General features: G+C 40.4%; 2 protein-coding genes across 4 annotated transcripts in view; one reads left to right on the top strand and one right to left on the bottom strand.

The window, feature by feature from the left end:
* LOC118410828 (C3 and PZP-like alpha-2-macroglobulin domain-containing protein 8) overlaps positions 1–14,110 on the top strand; it is a 47,625-nt gene extending 33,515 nt beyond the window's left edge. For both annotated transcript variants that reach the window (XM_035812661.1, XM_035812662.1), the window contains 19 exons: positions 157–292; positions 652–741; positions 1,034–1,210; positions 1,662–1,743; positions 2,080–2,311; positions 2,718–2,883; positions 3,397–3,480; positions 4,204–4,340; positions 4,489–4,644; positions 4,974–5,221; positions 5,776–5,863; positions 6,346–6,420; positions 6,613–6,718; positions 7,235–7,363; positions 7,952–8,049; positions 8,542–8,721; positions 9,015–9,744; positions 10,046–10,875; positions 11,416–14,110. In XM_035812661.1, coding sequence (XP_035668554.1) covers positions 157–292; positions 652–741; positions 1,034–1,210; positions 1,662–1,743; positions 2,080–2,311; positions 2,718–2,883; positions 3,397–3,480; positions 4,204–4,340; positions 4,489–4,644; positions 4,974–5,221; positions 5,776–5,863; positions 6,346–6,420; positions 6,613–6,718; positions 7,235–7,363; positions 7,952–8,049; positions 8,542–8,721; positions 9,015–9,744; positions 10,046–10,875; positions 11,416–11,544 — 3,873 coding nt within the window. In that variant the 3' untranslated portion in view covers positions 11,545–14,110. The remainder of the gene's footprint in view (positions 1–156; positions 293–651; positions 742–1,033; positions 1,211–1,661; positions 1,744–2,079; positions 2,312–2,717; positions 2,884–3,396; positions 3,481–4,203; positions 4,341–4,488; positions 4,645–4,973; positions 5,222–5,775; positions 5,864–6,345; positions 6,421–6,612; positions 6,719–7,234; positions 7,364–7,951; positions 8,050–8,541; positions 8,722–9,014; positions 9,745–10,045; positions 10,876–11,415) is intronic.
* Positions 14,023–16,324, bottom strand: part of LOC118410830 (SAC3 domain-containing protein 1-like) — a 10,104-nt gene continuing 7,802 nt past the window's right edge. For both annotated transcript variants that reach the window (XM_035812664.1, XM_035812663.1), the window contains exons 9-10: positions 15,245–15,371; positions 14,023–14,947 (exon numbers count right to left, since the gene is read on the bottom strand). In XM_035812664.1, coding sequence (XP_035668557.1) covers positions 14,423–14,947; positions 15,245–15,371 — 652 coding nt within the window. In that variant the 3' untranslated portion in view covers positions 14,023–14,422. The remainder of the gene's footprint in view (positions 14,948–15,244; positions 15,372–16,324) is intronic.

The following is a 16,324-nucleotide window of genomic DNA, read 5'->3' as shown; positions in this document are numbered from 1 at the left end:
CTGATTCAGTGCAATGAGTGCAGTCCCAAACCTTAGTTAAAATCAGTCTACTACAGTAAGGTTGTTTCTCTCCAGGATGCTTTGTTTTGTAATGGATAAGTCAAGGCTGTGTACCTATGAGTAGCTTGTTTCTCTTTTTTTCCCGTGTTTCCACAGGTTGGATATGGAATTCAGCCCACTAATGACTCCCTGATCATGACCTGGGTTGACCCTGAGCCACTGCCTGTCAAGTACATCGGCTTCTCTACCGGCTGGGGGTCACTGGGAGAGTTTAAGATATGGAGAAGGGAGGGTAGGTGGCTTTTTATAACACCCCTGATGTAGATGGTTTCTTCCAGTGAAGCCGATTCTGTCTGGCCTTGGTGCTGAATTTCTTTTTTGTATGCAGAGTTCTAAAGTTGTTAGTCTAAAGAGTTCAAAGTCAAGATTAGCAGTTACATAATTATTTATTTTTTTAACCCGAATTCGCAGACTTCTTCAAACAAAAAGTGAGGTCACAGTAACACTTCTTCCATGCACTTGCTACACTAAGTCTTGTTATGATAAAGTAAAAGTATAAGTTAAGAATTACCAAGCAAGATTTGATGGCAACATTAGATTGTGTTGTGTGACTTGCTGTTACTAATTACCCATCTAAACTTTGATCCCCAGATACAGACGGTACATACAGTGAGGTGTTCCACCTCGGGCTGCCACTCAACACCATTCCAGGGTCAGAGAGGGCACATGCCACCATGATAGGTGATGACCTTCCACATTTCAACTTTACACTTTATGAAAAGGGCTATAGGTACTTGACACTGCACTGGCTATCAACTTTTTTAAGATGTTGATTTTATGGTTACATCCCTATGTTTCAACACACCTTGGCCTAACATCAGGGTGTCAGAACATAGAGGTGTCAGAACATAGGGACGTCTGAACATAGGGAACATATATGCCTGGGTATATCAGAACATGGCCCTGTCCCCATTCTTAGTGATATGGATTTGAGTAGTGTTTACAATCTCTGTCCTTGTTTCCATGGTTACAGGTGATGTCATGGGCCCCACCCTGACGAACCTCCATGACCTCCTGAAGCTGCCGTTTGGGTGCGGTGAACAGAACATGATCCATTTTGCGCCCAACGTGTTTGTGATGAAGTACCTGGAGAGGACAGGGCAGCTGTCCTGGGAGGTGGAGGAGGAGGCAACAACCTACCTGGTCAAAGGTATCAAGAAGTCAGTTTAATATTAGCTTTGCTAGAGTGCATTTACCACTGTGTCTTGTCTTATATGCATACCAATAAAAATTAAAAATTAAAAAATAAGTCAGTTCACAGTTCAAAATGTGCATGCATTATCATTTGGTGAGACATAAATTAATCATGTCAGGACATTTGTAAAGCCTGGTCAGTTCTACACATTTAAGAACTATAGTAGTTATTTTGTGAACTGTCACCTTTTTGTAACTTAAGCATGTGCAGTTCGCACCATGAACTCGCTTGCATTTTTAACTATAAGAACAATAGAAGAGATGATGGTTGTAAACTGCTACCATTATATCAACATCTTTTCCCATTGTACTGGCATTGCAATACATCCACTTTACCATGGGATAGGTGTAGTCTAACTGTTGCACCAGTAGATATTGCACCAGTATCCATTCTTTCCCTGCTCTAGGGTACCAGCGCCAGCTGACATACCGTAGGAAGGATGGATCTTACAGTGCCTTCGGGAACAGGGATTCTCAGGGATCCATGTGGTAAGTCTTTAATCACAACTACCTCGGCTAACCTACATAGACCAGCTTGCTTGTGATGCGGGGTTGCGGGTTGAGGACTTAAGGAACGTTTTGGGGGACAGAGCTGTCTGGAAAGAAAGAGTGGCCCTGGTGCGGGCAAGCCACCCGTGATGATAATGATAGCATGCATCTAGCGTGATCAATGTAGACTAATGTGCATTTAAAATGAATTGTTGATGTATTTTGTCTATTGTGTGTATACATGTATTATGATGCTTTGAGGCCATGTACAAACGTACCTTGAATAGAGAAGTTGAATTCAATTCAGGAAATATTTCTCCTCTCTTCCAACCCTAGGTTGACATCGTTTGTGCTGAAGTCGTTTTCCCAGGCTCGTTCCTTTATCTACATCGACCCCGTGGAACTGGAGAAGCCTCGGGAGTGGATCATATCCCAGCAGGCCCCTGATGGGTCCTTCCCTCCGCTGGGGCAGCTCATCAACAAGGACCTACAGGGGGGTTTACAGGGCCGCGTGTCACTCACGGCCTATGTGGTAACCACCCTGCTGGAGATGGGTATCAGCAGCAAGGTGAGACAATTGCAGAAAATTCAAATTTATGTTGCAGGCCCTGCAAAATGGTTACTTGTCCCTGACCATGAGCATTGGCATTAAACAAATAGTCTGTAAGGATGTAAAAGAGTTACAAATTGAGTATTTTACTCTTTATGTATAATTGTCACTGTGGGAATTTTTATGCGTAGTACAAAATAATGCCTCATTTTTCTTTTTGCAAAATTTTTTTGTTTTAGGCAGTCAAAAACCGGAAGTATTCATGTCCTTGAGATGTTCTGTGTCATGTTATAGTTTTTATTTCGATTTTGACAGGGATCCAGTCACTTGATGTCAGTATATTTTGTCCTCTGTCAATGTTTGGTGATTTCATAATTATGTCAGAAGAGATATTAGTAAAATTACTTCATCTCAATCCTTCCAGGAGGTTAACAAGGCCATCAACTACGCCCGTAAGTTTCTGGAGGAGAATATGAACACAGTGGAGGATCCCTACACGGCAGCTCTGGTGGCCTACGCTCTCACTGCACTGCGCAGCACACACGGGCCCACAGCTGTGAAAAAACTCAATACCATGGCTATAAAGACAGGTAGCATGTCAGGAAGAGTGTTACTTAAATAGAGATTCATTGCTGTTATCAGTGTTTTATTCAGTTGCTGTTGTACTTTATGAATACTTTTTGGTTTATAGAATTGTATGTTTATTTATTTTTTTATTTATTGGTTTGGCTGCACCGAACACACAGCCAGGGCTGCCCAACTAGCCTATGGCTATTACAAAGGGCTAGCCCTGCTGACAAACACATAAACAGTACAAATTGTATGTTTCCATTAGACTCTACAAATTAATTAATGTTTGTGGAGTGTACATAAGACTTCTGATTATGTTCCCTTGAATATAATGTTGGTATTAATTTTATTCTTCTTTAAAACAAGATAATGGCTGTATAACAGTTGTATATAGAAAAATGTTCAAAAAGAGGTACATGATATTCTGGTACTTTTCTCAGAGCCCAAATACCTGAAAAATTTTGGCCCTCGTATCTCTTCAAACTGTATGTGTATACGACTGCTACTAAGACATTTTTTCTTGTATCCTGCAGACAGTTTCACCCACTGGAGTCTGTATGGGGGTCAGGAGGAAACAGAGAAGATTCTTCAGTTCAAGGATGGACTGGGGCAGTCAGGTAATGCTGTACAGTTATCACACCGGAAAGGTGTTTGAATAAAAGATTAACCCTCTTCGTGTTAAGGCTGCCCATTCTTGGTGCAATAGGCTGAGGGTTTAGAGTGATAACCTTGCACTTGTAGGGTTAGTCTGAGGTCATCTGAAGTCTGGTCAGTTGGGAAGTGACGTTGACAACTTAGTCGTCAATAGTCATCTGCACCAACCATTGACTATTTTGTGAAGTTTGTAATGTCAATTATTCTGATTGGCTGCAAGCAGAGGAGCAAATAGGATAAATTCCATCCCTGACCGACCTTGGTTGGGGTGTGGTTTCAGGGATAAGCAAGTCCACTAGCCCTATTGTCCAGGGCAAGTGAAAGTGCTGTTCGGGCAAGTGCATGTCCTACCCCACTTGTCCGATCGAGCAAGTAAGATTTTTCCATTGATTTTAGTACAATTTTGATATACTTGACACTTTTACAGTCATGGCATCAAGCAATTGTCTACAGAGAATTCCATTGCTGGAAGTGAAAATGCATATACTAGTAACAGTGACATTTGAATTTTGGGCAAGTGAAAAATTGGTTCGGGCAAGTACATTTTTATGTGCTTGCCCAATAGGACAAGTGGATTTTAGAAAACTTGTTCAACCCTGCGTTTGGACCTAAGTCATGCTAAGGTCCACAATATGTAATGGGCCTCTCTGAAATGTTCCTTCATCCTGCACCCCCTCCCACCCCAGTGTCCTCTGCAGAGGTCGAGATGACAGCCTACGCCCTCCTGACCTACGTTGCCATGGGAGATGTGGCCTCCGCCATGCCTGTTGTAAAGTGGTTGTCACAGCAACGGAATTCCCTTGGAGGGTTTTCCTCCACTCAGGTGAGCAAGTTTTGTTTTTTTCTCAATCGTAAGAGCAAATTCAAGTGATGGCATCTGTGTCTGAAAGTTAGTAAATTACTTTATGTAGTCTATAGACGAGGCAACATTAGATTTAATATTACAGTTTTAAACCTTCTGTGTTTTATAGGACACCTGTGTAGCACTGCAGTCCTTGTCAGAATATGCCATCCTGGCATACATCGGAGGTGTAAACTTGAACATCTCACTGGCTTCCACCAACCTGGATTTCAACCAATTCTTCTCCCTGGACTCTGAGAACCATGAGGTGTTACAGACTGCAGAGGTAAGAGGAGAGCTAACTTAGTTATACATGTATGTAGCATGCATAGTCCAGCAGGTACTGACCCTGCTGCTGGACAAAAGGGTTGTGAGTTTGAATTCTGGTTGTTATCGCTCATCCAACATGCACGCTATAGGAACATTGTACGTTAAACCATGATGGCACACCATTCATTGTCTCATTGTTAAAATTTCCTTGATACAATGAATCTATATTCTTCTCTGTGATGACCAGTGGAAAAGTAACTCAACTGTTCATTGAAGTAATTGTCAATAAGTTAAACTGATTTGAGATCACTTTATTACCTTTTTCCATACTTGTTCCCCATGCAGATCCCCAGTATCCCCACCCGACTGTTTGTGAGTGCTATCGGTGAGGGCTGCGGACTGATGCAGATTGACGTCACCTACAACATCCCCGACCCCAGCACCCAGCCGACCTTCCACCTCGACATCAAAACATCCGAGAAACTTCGCCACAGAGACAGGGTCCAGGGTCGCAGCAGGAGGTCTGAGAATGAGGTCAACAATATCATCACCAACCCAGGTGACTACAAGGTCACCATCGAGGCTTGTGCAAGGTCAGACACATAGAACTCTGGAATAAGTGTTTCTCATTAGGAAAAACACATCATATCTGAACATGTTTTGTTCATTTTTGTACTGAATATTTAATACATGGTCACAATATCACCTACTTAGCTACCCAGTGGCTGCTCACGATTGCTTTTTTTGCAATTCCAATAAAGAGGATGGTATCTAATGGATAGTGGAGTCACTCATATGTTGTAACTACAGGGTACTTGGCCCAGAACCCAGTCATCCTGGGTTCAAATCCTGTGATGCTACTGATCTTGTGCCCTCTGGAAAGGCATCACTTTCTTATAATTGCTCCACCTAGATGTAAAAATCGGTACCTGGCTTCAGTGGGGAGGTAAAAGGCATTGGAAGGAGAGGGATGGGTTCTGCCTTCCAATACCGCACCACATTTGATAACAACTCATTGCTTCAATGGCCGCAAAAGGCTATGAGACTAAATTTTTTATTGAAAAGGGCCTATTTGGCCTAGGATGCTTCACCCTTTTGTTGGCAGCCATGTTGAAATAGCTGTTTCCTCTGCCTACATGACATGCAGATGGCTGCCTCCTGGTGCATCCAACATGGCGGTTCTAGAGGTCTCACTGCTGACTGGGTTTGAGGCTGACATAGAAAGCCTGGAAAAGGTAAGTGTTAGCATCAGATATCATTACAACAGACAAGCTTTATTGGCACAATAAATATACAGTGACTTTATGGTCAACTATAAACTGCAAACATATTATATACATGTATTATGAGATTTATGGCTCTGAAAGTTTTGCAGCTATAGTGAATACAGACTAGAATCAAATTACTGATTTTTGCACATAATAAACTCAGATTGTATGTCATGTGGTAAACTGTTCTATATGGATCTGTATATGAAAGTCTTTTTTCAGGTGTTTGTTTTTTATTTTATTAGTCTGAATATGTTGCTACTGAAGATACATACTGTTTTACTATCATATGTTGAGATACCTAGTAGACTAGTTACAAACTGATCAGTAAACCTGGCCTCTTAACTTAAGCCTTCTAAGTACTAGTAGGAACATTTTGCAATTTAGCCTTTTTGAGGGCAGTTGAACCTTGTAGTACTCCTTAACCATACCACCAACCCCACCCCCAGCTCCTGCATGACCAGCAGGCCACTGTGAAGAGATATGAGGTGGATGGAAGGAAGGTCTTCTTCTACTTTGACGAGGTCAGGGATAGTTACAGTATATTATGATTTTATCTTTGCATAAATCCATTTCATTTTCTTTCAATTTCAATTTTATTGTCATTATTGAATTTTGTGTTAATATTTTGTTTCTTTACTTTTTTGGGACTTTTGGGATATAAAATGCTTCTATACATGTCATTGAATACAAATATTTCTCTTTGACATCCACAGATCCCCAGCCAATGTCTGACTTGTGTCACCTTTGAAGCATTCCGGATCTTCGTAGTAGGGAAAGTGCAGCCTATGCCAGTCAGGGTGTATGACTACTATGAACCAAGTCAGTATATATTTATTTCATAAGGTTTCATATTTCAATGTGATTGTAGCAGCTTTATTTTTTATTACATGCAGTTAGCTAACAATATGTCTCCAAAAGATATGAAATTGATACTTTTGATGATTATTTCTTAAGCATGTGTCTGAGCTTTAAGCCTACTTTATCTTTCATCTGTGCCAAGAAGAATTAGAATGCCAGGCTAATCTTCAGTCACTGGTGAAAGATAGTCTATGCTGTCTGAAACATCCGACTCTATGGAGTAGTTAACCACTTGCTCAAGCTATTTTTCATTCAATTAATGTTCTACCTAGATGTCTAAGGGCACAGTCACATAGGTCGTGTAATTTGTTGTTTGATCACAAACTTCTGGCATTTTGGAGGTAAAAAATGTACGTCTCTTGCAAAGTTCAACTGTCTTGGTACACAAAATGCTGTTTTGGATCCATGTCGGTCAAAATCACGATCCCACAACCTATGTGGCTGCGTTGTAACCTGCATTGATGCAATTTTCTCCAGGTTTTGAAGCCGTGACCTTCTACAACATAAGTCAGAGCCAGCTGCTACAGACTGCTCTGTGTGAGGACGAGGCAGAATGTAATCAGGTGAACTTGGATGTCCTTGACACAGCCAAGGAAAATGTACTGGGTATGTAAATTCCTTAGTACACATAACTTTATAACAGTCTACTTATTATCTCTATGATAAAGGAACAATAAACATGTACATTTTGTACCTCACTGGCATGGAATGGCCGAGTGGCTTGGTTAGTGGACACGACCCCTAGAGGTCACAGGTTCCATTCCAGGCATTTTTGGCTAGATGTTGTGTCCTCTGGAAAGGCACTTTTCTCACTCCACCATTAGGCATACAAATGGGTGCCTGACTTTAATTTAGGAGGTAAAAAGGCTCTACCTTCCAAAACCATGCCCTAGACATGGTGGATTAATGATCCATTGCCCTACAGCCTCAAACAGACTATAGAAAGTCACCACATCAACACAATAAATCCTGAAGCATGCTAGAATATGGCAGTTTCAGATTCTGACAGAACCTGAACAATTTTGTATCATAAAGATTGAAATCAGCCACCCTGAAAGTTACTCTGAAAAATAGAGGCATATCATAGTCATGAAATTGACTTATAGCGTAGCCTTTAAGTGCCATTTGAATTTATTGCCTTAAAGGAATATCATTACTAACAGTTGTAAATTATTCGCTTTCTTCCTTCCACAGATTTACCCAGCCTGGAATGTAACTCTGTGTTTGGCTGTCCATCAGAAGATATCCCACGATGCACCTGCTACAAGGACTGCCAGAGTACTGGACCACAGGTGAGTACTGTAAATTCAGTTATTTTTTGGAGCACATTATATGGTAAAAAGGGAAGGGAGTTTTTGCAGGGTTAAAGTTTGTTGTGTTTGGGCTTGTATTGCATTACCTGTGAACCACCTCATCGCATAACACACTGGGTTTGTACTGAAGAGGACAAGCTGAAATTATTGATAAATTCATTTAATTCATTCACAATGGAAAGGATCCTTACTCTTTTGTAAAGATTTCGATTTCCTTAAACACAGGTCTCCCATTAATATCCTATCTGAGGGATGTAAATTGAATTTCAATACATTGTATTTTTGCCAAAGCTTACTTTGATTTTGACCTTGGTCAGATGTCTGATTCAATGCGCTGCTGCATGTTTCCTTTGTGTTGGAACAAAGCTGAAGATTCTACACATTTGAATATTATCATATATAATAAACCGTAAGCAGGATTAGGCACACCTATTGAATTACATGTGTACATGAAATTACTACTACTCCCAGGTGTGTGGTTCTGATGGTGTCCTGTACCCAAACCGCTGCTCCATGGAGGTGTCTGCCTGTCAGAACCACACCCATCTGCAGGCCATACCCCTGGAGGAGTGTGCTGCATACTCCACAGAGCAGCCCAGCATAGACCCTGCAGAAGGATCTGGGGACAATGGCTCAGAGATTTTTCTTCAGGTAATTAATAACAGATTTCCATTTTTGAAAATTGGTAAAGGGAAGGAAAACATTGGACACTTATGACTGTCACATATTTGAAAACTTTTGAATTTATGGATTCACTCAAAAGTTAACTTGCTATATACACGTAGTGCCAAAATTCTGACAGTTGCAACTTAAAGTTCTTTTACATTATACAAAATGTAACATGATTTTAATCCTAAAGGCATTGAGGTGTTTATAATCCTGAAGGCATTAAGGTGCATACTTTTCACATTCAAGATTATTGAATCTTCCATGCTGCTTTTCAGGGTAATTCCTCCTCAACACATTTTGAAGAACAGGCAACTGTCTCCCCTGACAACCTGGATTTCCCCACCTTGCCTGTTGTGGAGGAAGATGCTACCTGGCAACCAGATTTAGAGGGAAAGATGCTGAACCCTGAATACTGGCAGCCAGCTCCAGGCTACAGCTATTACGACACCTATGATGATTCTTTCAATATCGGTGAAGAGGTTGACATACCCGACTTCACTATGGGAGGAGAAATGATTTATGCAAGTGAAGAAAAAGACTCTCAGCTCATGCATGAAAAGACAGCTGAGGGCCATGAGTCAGCAGAAGATTTAGCAAAACAACAGGACAAAGAAGAAGGATCATCTCAGAAAGGAAACTCTAGCCTCATCATCTCTAGGGAAGAAGTGACAGGAGGACAGATGGAGAATCCAGGCATCAAGTCTCATGGCAAAGATGAGGAGACTGAGAGGGAATCCCGAGGACGGGCCAGTGATGAGATGTCAGAGATTGAGGACCTGTGGGTGGACCGGCTGGACCTGGACTGGAGAACTGATGAAGAGAGTGCACAATCTGGACCAGAGGAAGAAGATATGGCACTAGGGAACTCTGGAGGAGCTGACGACATTGCCAACCTGCAAGAGGAGATACAGAAGTTTGAGGAGGGGAATCAGAAGGAAGCTGAGACAAAACAACACAAACACAGACATGGCAAGGGTGGAGACAGGGGAAAACATAAACAGTCAGGTCAGATTCTAGCTTATGTCTTGGGTTTGTAAATGAATCTTAGTGTATGTTAGTTCTAGGTATCCATTGCTTTAAGTATGCTTGATGCTGGTTCAGCACAATACCATGGGTGGTGTTTGTTAACTATTAATATCAACATGCTTAGCCAAGTAAACATATTGAATTTATCTTATTCTAAACTTCAGTGTCACTCTTCCTTTACTTTTCCATGAGATTTCATTTGTCCATTCATTCAGTGGTTCATTAATTAATCAATGTATTAATTCATTCATTCACACATATGCATTTATTCACTTTACAGGTCAGGACAAGAAGAATCAGAGCATTGAAAGCCAAGAGAAGATTGGTGACCTGGATTCTGTGTGGCTGAAGTTTGTTCAAGATGAAGTCATGGATGACAGGGACCAGTCTGAAGAGAGACAAGAGCCAGATATGATACACAAGAACAAGTCTGCTGAAAACACAGATGATAAGGAACGCAAAGAACTGGAATTTGAAGCACGGGATGAGGCAGAGACAAGTACAGATACAAGAAAAGATGATTCAATCAATGCAGAAAAAGATGTGAAAGAATCAGAAAGTGAGGAATCTCTGGACAATAATGAGGACACTCAAGAAGAAACCACCGAAGATGTAGGCCCTTTTAGAGAGGAAAGAACTGATACTGCAGAAAAAGATCTGTCAAGGGTTTCAACACATGAAGACATGTTTGAAGGAGAGGATGAACTGGCTAGTTACCTTGAAGATGAAGAAGAGAAGAGTAGCATGGGGGAGGAATCCATGGATTGGGATGACTTCTCTGAGTTGGTGAGGCAGCCTACCAAGGACAATGAAACAGATGTGATGGGCGGTGAGGACAGTTTGGAGTGGGAGAAATTCTCCAAGCTCATCAGTGGTTTAGCCGGAGAGACGGAAAATTTCACAGCCAATGATGGAGGGATGGAAATGGGCATTGACAGCAAGTTGGAACCATTCAACAAGGACCAAAGTGAAGAGGACATCAGAGAAGATGAGGAATATGCCATAATGGAGACTATGGAAGGACCAGGCACCGAAAGCACCAAGTATGACACACACTCTACAACAGCAGTGCTTGTGCCTCATTCCCTGTTTGATCCAGAAACAGAACAGGTCAGTACTTTAACTCAGGAGCATCTGTGTGAGACAAAACAGTAGTGTGAGACAGCCCATGTTTATTATAATGTTGGTCTCTTTTATGTTTATGATAAATGTTGTGATTTCCTCATACTGCAGTAAAAATGTATGAAAAATCCAAGATATCAAAGTGTCCAAAAGAGTTTTTGTCAGAGTTTTTTTTAATATGAAAGTTGGAAACCAAAAGGACTGGCCCTGTCCTTGGTGCTGATATTTGTTAAATGAAACCATCACACCTCAGGTATCATTGAAACTAATTGAAACCATGGGAAAGTACTGCAAGAGCTTAACGCTTTAATCTATAATGTATGAAAAGTGATGTTTCTGTGTTGTATGAACTATGTAAAACTTAAAACATAGGTCCTGCCCTTGGTGCTGAACATTGTTCAAATCAGACCTTGGATGTTTTATTCACTCCATTATCAAGTAGCTAGTCTTCCTAGACTACAAAACAACAACATACAATTATACATGTTACATAAGATTTGTTGTAATATCAATATTTATGTACCTTAGGATACCCTTGGGAGCAGCCATGGTGATGTCACCGTCCCCACCACACAACAAACTGTCACCAAAACCGAACCAGTCTCAACACAACCAGACAGACAACCAGACAGCAGCCAGGTCAAGGACCAAAGGTGAAAGGTCAACCAATGACCCGTTTCCTACAGTTCAAGATGTCTCCTTCCAAAATATGTATAATTGCAGATGTGGTAGTTTCTATGGGAAACACTGTACACTTTGCTCAAGGAGGAAAATAGAAGTGTTTTCATGTACACATGAAAATTCATTGTCACAAACACTATCTGATTTAGCTTTATGGTACACTTTCCCTCTCCTTGTGTTCCATTCCATGCCATTGGACACTGGCCAACTATATATCTCTGAGCTATGGCCATCATTCAAAGATGACTGTTGTAGTAAACTAATGGTGCCAGCTGTCATACATGTGTAGAGAATTTATAGGGGTACCAACATGGAGGCAGATGCAGCTATTTGCATGTCTGTGAATTTTAGCTCAAGCTATTTTGCGAGTCTGTTGTTCTGAACCTCAGAAATAGCCTCCATCAAGTGTGTGTACCTCACAGAAAAGAATACCAGCATCAGACTTGAAAAAGTGTCATCAATAATTGAAAGAAATTTCCTTGAAATGCAAGTCAAGGACACCATATTGGCAGTCAGCACCAGTGGTTTGGAAAATGAGTGAAAATGCTCTGTTGGGTAATATACTGTATGTAGAGCAAAAGTGCTGGTACTGTTTTAATGCAATGGTTACCTTCATAGGCCAATAGCAAGCAGGATACTCTTTAAGTATGAATCTCATTACTAGCCTACATACATCTCCATATAGCTTTTTGTCCATTCCCCAAAAGCCCTCATAGTCTATGCCTGTGTGACCAATAATGTTTGAATGTCTTAATAAAAACAGAACTGTTTTAGGGTCATTATTGCTGTACATGTATGCCATCTACTTCAAATGAATGTTATTCAGTGCCAAGTTACCTCAGTTTAACTGATATCAGGTTAGGTACTTTTATCTCAAAGGACTGTAGTAATAGATCCATGAGTACAGCACATACTTGAAATATTTAATTTATACTGTAACCATTCCAACTTGTAACCTATTCAACAAGACAATTAGAGAACCTTGTAGTATAGAGGTGTAAATTTCATGGTTAAATGTGAATTGGTTAAGGGTGTCATTACAAAGATGATGGAACATTTTGTTAGGAATAACATGACTGTAATGTATGGTTCAATTTGTCAATTTGTTTTGGAATAGTTTCAATATACAAGTATCTGTAAATCTACTGAGCATTGAGTTATTTCCTCAGCAAAAAGTGCTTTGTAAAGCAATTGGTCAGTATTGAAAATGTTAGAAAAAAAAAAGAAGTGTTAAAAAGATTACTAGTCTTTACATGTATAGTCAGTTAAATTTCTATACTGCATGGAACCTTAGTTTGGTCCTAAGTGTAGTAAATGATTGTATTTAGACCTTTTGGTTGTTGAATGTTAGTTGTCCTTATGAATTAGGCCATGTTGATTTGATTTTATGGATGACATATACACGCGCATCAATTTTTGGCCATACCAAAACAAAAATTAAGAATTTATTGTCCAGAATATTTCATTCTGTGTGTTCCCAGAGGATGTCATCAATGTAATCAAACCAACATGGCCTTACCAACTTCTGTTTGCTGTTTTAAACTTACCATGTGTCAAAGAATGTCCATAACTCTTACTTGACCAATGAACATTCACCAAGTATTAACATTCCATATTACTACTGCTAAAACCATTATCATGGCATTATTCCTGAAGAAAAAGGTACACTTTTTGGACCATTTCTATGTAGATAGGATGTATTATAATTGAAAACATTCACAGAATTCTAGCCAAGATTTTTATGTTATTCTCTGTTGAATCAAGCATTACCCTTAATATTTGTAGCAACATTAGAATTTTTGTCGCTGTAGATAGATTGGAGAAGCAAAACATAGGGAAATACATGTTTATCACCAGTTAGATATCATGTCATGTCCAAGCTCAAAAAGCCTGCATCTCGACATTTTAACAATGACTTGTGTAAATCACGTGAAGCTTCATATAACCCTGCTATCATAGATCTCTAAAGGCTTCTCAACTTGCCTCAGATGATTTCAGCAGATTCTCAGGCAGAAATGTAAAAATCTTGATGCATAATGATGAAATTTTTCTTTCAGTGCTTTCACTAACTTGTTCTAAGAACAAGTTATATTTTTTACTATCATCATGCAGACTAACTTAATATCATATTAAAATACTATAATCTCTTTCAGGTTACCTTTGAATTACATTGTCTGGAAGCATGCTTTTTAAAAGAGTGAAATCAAAAGCAATGGAAAAGTTTGGTAAAATGGGTGCAAGATCGTAAAATAAGGAAGGTGGGTGCTTGGTTGAGTTCTTCAACTGGAATTCTAGATAAGAATACTTGTAGTTTTCATGAGGTGTTTGACATTCTTAACAAGAATGATTATTAAGTATACCTTAGACATACACATGTACGTGTACATGTAGCAAAGTTACAGTAACTGTTATGGGACATAATGAAGTGAGCACAAAGATCACTGACACTGTAGATAATTTCAATATGTACATGATCAATATTTTTTATACAAAATTAAGTGTTAAGATAATACACAATAAACCATCCATACTGATTAAGAAAGTTGTGTTTGATTTTTCTTGACTTAAAGCTACCATTGTCACTAACTTCACAACTCTTTGCACACTGATATTTAAAAGCATATCAAGAGAATCTTAAATAAATCACCAATATTAGTGCAAAATGTATTCTTCAGCAACACTTCACAGTCACAAGACTGCCTTCACCAACCAATACCCGCCATGCTTTAAACACATCATATTACAACAAGTGCACATCCTCTTCACTGAACCCTGATGCTTTACAGCAAATCTCAGAGGTAGCTGCCATTACGTGGTTTAAGGTTGTGGTTTAAAAGCCCAGGGCAGGCTATGCCTATACCCCCAAGTCCGCTCCTCTACCTCTACCCCTCCCCCTGCCCCTCCACCTTCCCCCTCTCCACACACCCCCTCTCCCCCTCCCTCTACTCCACGGACGTCCTACGCTCTCTTTCATGTCCTTTTCTTTCCCAGAAGAAGCAGGTGAACTTCCTGATTCACAAGCAGTCGACAATGTACCACTCGGATGTCTATGTTCTTTTGTAGCCAAAGCATGGACTTGGTTTTCTTTTAAAATCTGCTCTTCTGTAGGTTGTCCTGAATCCTGATATGCATTCACAGTAGGGCAGCCACCTGGCTTTGCTTCAGATGTAAGGGAAAGGGTTTGCATGGCCCCTGTTAGGGGTTCAAGCTGACCACCTTCAGTACAGTACACTTCAGAATCCAAGTGTTTGTCTGTTGCTGATGGTGGATGTAAAGAGTTGCTATCACAGAGTACATCAGTTTTCCCATGGATGATGTCTGGCAGGGTGCATTCCTGTAGTTTGTCATCCACAAGACACTGGGAGAACTTTGGCTTGGCCTGCATAAAACAGATACAGAATTTGATACTGGGACTGCTTAGATCATGACATTTGGAGCCCATGATATCTTAGACAGAGGATGGTGTCACATTTAAGTCGGGAATTCAACCTAACAGTATTCACTCCTGATTCACATCTGTAGCAAAGTGATCAGAGAAGCAGACTGGGGATGGCAATTATGATGAAGAATCCAGGCTGGGAACCAGAACCATGATATCTAAAATGATGTACAACAGCTACTGTACTACTTAAATGTACTTCACACAAATAGAATATAAGGATCAAAAGAAAAGTACCTTTTCTGGGAAAGAGAAGTCAGCTTTCTTGAAAGCCACATAGCTGTCCACTGCTTTTAATCCATGCTGCCTGCAGAACTCAGCAGTCTCTGCTTCATCATCAAAGCCCAGCAGGCACTGGAGATGGCTACAAACAAAAACACCACATTACACACCATCTGACCAACAAACTTATATCAAACAAAGCTTAAGAGCTGGCACCATACTATATTCAAAACCAATGGTAAATGGAAGTGTATAAGTGTCACTGATCTGCAAAGCCTGCAAAAATCAAGCTACTTCATGACTACATTTTGAAGAGCTGTAAACAACAACATTAGCCCAGGGGCATTAGATAAATGTAATTAAGAGTTAATGACCCGCCCCGAGGTGTATATGGTGTCATAACGCCTGGTCCTTTGCTATAACCACCGAATAAAACCACCGAGTGAGTGAAGCGAACGAGGTGGTTTTATGAGGTGGTTATAGCAAAGGACCAGGCGTTATGACACCATGTACACCGAGGAACAGGCGGGTTATTAACGTTATTATCATATAGCCTACCCAAACTTACAAACTCCTGTATGACGCATAGATCCCTTGGTACCATACGTGTGAATTCCTTTGTCGAATTTGTTCTTTGGTACATACATAAAAGGAGATTACAGATTGCATTTTGAAACCAAAATTTCCACAGAAAATATTCGAAACATTGTAATCTTTGGCTCTTTAGAACAACAAAACATTATCAATGTTAACAGAAGGAGCCATTCCCCTCTTCTTGCAGTCTGTATTTATTCCCTCTGCTCTAGAATATGTTTTGCTCCTTTTGATTGGCCAATGCCTTTATATCCTTTGTGTATCACTCCTTCTGATTGGTTAGAATGAATCGACACCGGCACCGCATCGACACCGGTGCCGGTGTCGATTCATTCTGACCAATCAGAAGGGCGATACACGCCGGGCTGGCGGGAATCTAAGTATTACGGCATCATAACCAACGTGGAACGGGGCCTTCTGATTGGTCCGCGGCACCTGGCTATATGATAATAAAGGGTTAATGCCCCGCCCCGAGGTGTATATGGTGAGATAATCCCTGGC

Source organism: Branchiostoma floridae, chromosome 3 (assembly GCF_000003815.2).
Source record: "Branchiostoma floridae strain S238N-H82 chromosome 3, Bfl_VNyyK, whole genome shotgun sequence".
NCBI classification, from domain to species: Eukaryota; Metazoa; Chordata; class Leptocardii; order Amphioxiformes; family Branchiostomatidae; genus Branchiostoma; species Branchiostoma floridae.
Note: the sequence above shows the minus strand (reverse complement) of the source record. Positions and strands in the feature narration are given on the sequence as shown.